This window comes from Pundamilia nyererei, unplaced genomic scaffold (genome assembly GCF_000239375.1).
Source record: "Pundamilia nyererei isolate P.nyererei 1_Seehausen unplaced genomic scaffold, PunNye1.0 scaffold00296, whole genome shotgun sequence".
Lineage (NCBI taxonomy): Eukaryota > Metazoa > Chordata > Actinopteri > Cichliformes > Cichlidae > Pundamilia > Pundamilia nyererei.
Genome location: NW_005187697.1, coordinates 68,266 through 70,669, shown reverse-complemented (window position 1 = coordinate 70,669; position 2,404 = coordinate 68,266). Strand labels below are relative to the sequence as shown.

The 2,404-nt window shown below is 37.3% G+C and overlaps 1 protein-coding gene across 1 annotated transcript; it reads left to right on the top strand.

The window, feature by feature from the left end:
• The first annotated feature begins 285 nt into the window (after positions 1–285).
• On the top strand, positions 286–1,508 carry LOC102198595 (trace amine-associated receptor 13c-like). Its single transcript, XM_005751015.1, has 2 exons — positions 286–458; positions 695–1,508. Exons 1-2 carry the CDS (start codon positions 286–288, stop codon positions 1,506–1,508), a joined length of 987 nt encoding a protein of 328 aa, XP_005751072.1.
• Positions 1,509–2,404: the final 896 nt, after the last annotated feature.

Genomic DNA, 2,404 nt, shown 5'->3' with positions numbered 1-2,404 from the left:
CAGAGACAATAACTAAGGTTCAAAATGTGAAAATGTAAAATACATGAAATACATGAAAAATAAAACTAAGAACCAAACAGAGAATACCAAAAAACTGACCATAATCTAAGAAAATCTATTAACCAAGCGTGAATGAGACAGTCAGTGTTAAAAAATGAAATTGTGAAGGAACGGAAGATGAGAAAAGGAGGGTCATGTTTTAGACTGAAAGAGATTGGCGGGAGGAGTGAGATAAATTAGCTGTATGAGAAGAATTTCTAATTGGAGAGCTGCAGGTGTCTGATGATGGAGATACCGAAAGGAGTTGAGCTTTGTTTCCCACAACTCCTCAACAGCTCCTGCAGGAAGCCGACACTTCACTGGTCCAAAGCTGTGCTCCTGAACACTGTGCTGTGCTGCATCTCTCTGCTCACTGCTGCTCTAAACCTTCTCGTCATCATCTCAGTCTCCCACTTCAGGCAGAGATTAACTTTTCAACTGAAACTACAGTTTAAGTTTTAGATGTGTGAAAACTTCCGTTTACATTATATGACTTAGTGATTAAAGAATGAAGTGAACTTTTCTTGGTGTATTTTAACCATGGTCATAATGTCTTATTTGCTTGAATTGAATCATGCCTTAGTAGTGCAGCATTTTCACTGAAGACATGTTGACATTAACGATGTGCATTATATTCTTTTCTGTTTCCCTGCAGGCAGCTGCACACACCCAGTAATGTCCTCCTCCTCTCTCTGGCCGTCTCAGACTTTTTTGTGGGTCTCCTGTTGTTGCCTTTAGAAATTTTTAGAAACACAAGCTGCTGGGTACTTGGTGATCGTATGTGTTCTGCTTATTGGTATTTGACCAGCAACATTGTCTGTGCTTCAATAGGGAACATTGTTCTAATATCAGTTGACCGCTATGTGGCTATTTGTGACCCTCTGCATTATCCCACCAGAATTACTTTGGCAAACGTCAAACTCAGTGTTTGTCTGTGTTGGTTTTATGCTTTTTTCTACAGCAATCTTTATACAAAGGATATCATGATTGAACCAGGCAGGTATAATTCTTGCTTTGGAGAGTGTGTATTTTTTGGCAGCAATATTGCTATTGTTGCTGACCTTATTTTATTCTTTTTTGTTCCAGTAACTGTTATCATAGTCTTGTATATGAGAGTATTTGTGGTGGCTGTGTCTCAGGCTCGTGCCATGCGCTCTCATGTTACATTGGTCACACTTCAGCGTTCACTGAATCAAACAAACAAATCTGAGCTGAAAGCAGCCAGGACTCTGGGGATTCTTGTAGTTGTGTTTCTAGCATGCTTCTCTCCACTCTACTGCTACTCTCTTGTTGATGAAAATGCAATCAATGATCCAGCTGCATCTTTTGCAGTCATTATCTTTTACATTAACTCCTGTCTAAACCCTTTGATCTATGCCTTGTTTTACCCCTGGTTTAGAAATGCTGTTAAACTTATCATCACGTTGGAGATCTTCAAGTATGACACAAGTGGTGCCAACATACTGTAAAAAGAGTACGAAACATGCTCGTGCAATGGTTAGCACTGACACACCACAGCAAGAAAGCCGATTTGAATCCAGCTGGTGCATAGTTTTAATGTTCCCTTGTCTATGGGGGGTTACACAGCTTCTGCTCAGAATCAAAAGACTTGCATGGTGATTCTAAATTGACTAGGTGTGAATGGCTGTCTGTCTCTACTTTTTGACCTTTGACATACTGACCACCTGCCCAGGGTTTATAGTATGTGTCTGCCCCCTTGACCATGATATGGGCAAATAGAAGAGAATGGACGGTTGAAACTGACTTACTGAATTATGGTTCTAAACAGTGATAGAAAAAACATCACTATTGCTGTCACAGTTGTGACTGTGGTGCATATTCTAAATGAAAATTACGAGAAAAATATATGTAAGTATTTTTAATTCTTCTTATGTTTTTTATGTGTTAATTATTACCTAGTAAATCTCACTCCATTTCTTTTTCAGTGTATTCACCTTTTGGCTCCAATAATGTTCACTTCAGTGGTTCATGTTTTCTTGTTTTCTCTGGTTATTATACACTGTTGTTATATTTGTATTTTATAAATACTGTGTTGTCAAACATAGTCTACAATAAAATTAAGATCAGATAAGAACTTTATTAATCCTGGGATAAATTATTGTGCCTTTTACATACACAAAAAGAAACATTGTGTTCAGAATCAGAGAGAGTAATAAATGTAACAGCTGGAATAAATTTAAGAACAGAAAGCTAAACAGCTAATGAAAAAGATAAGAAGAATTGTATAAAATATAAATATGAGTATGACCAGTAGTGCAAGATGACAGAAAGTGTCACAGTAAGGATAATAATGTTAATGCTTCAAGCAAGTGCAACAATTGTTAACTAAAACTAAATTACAAAC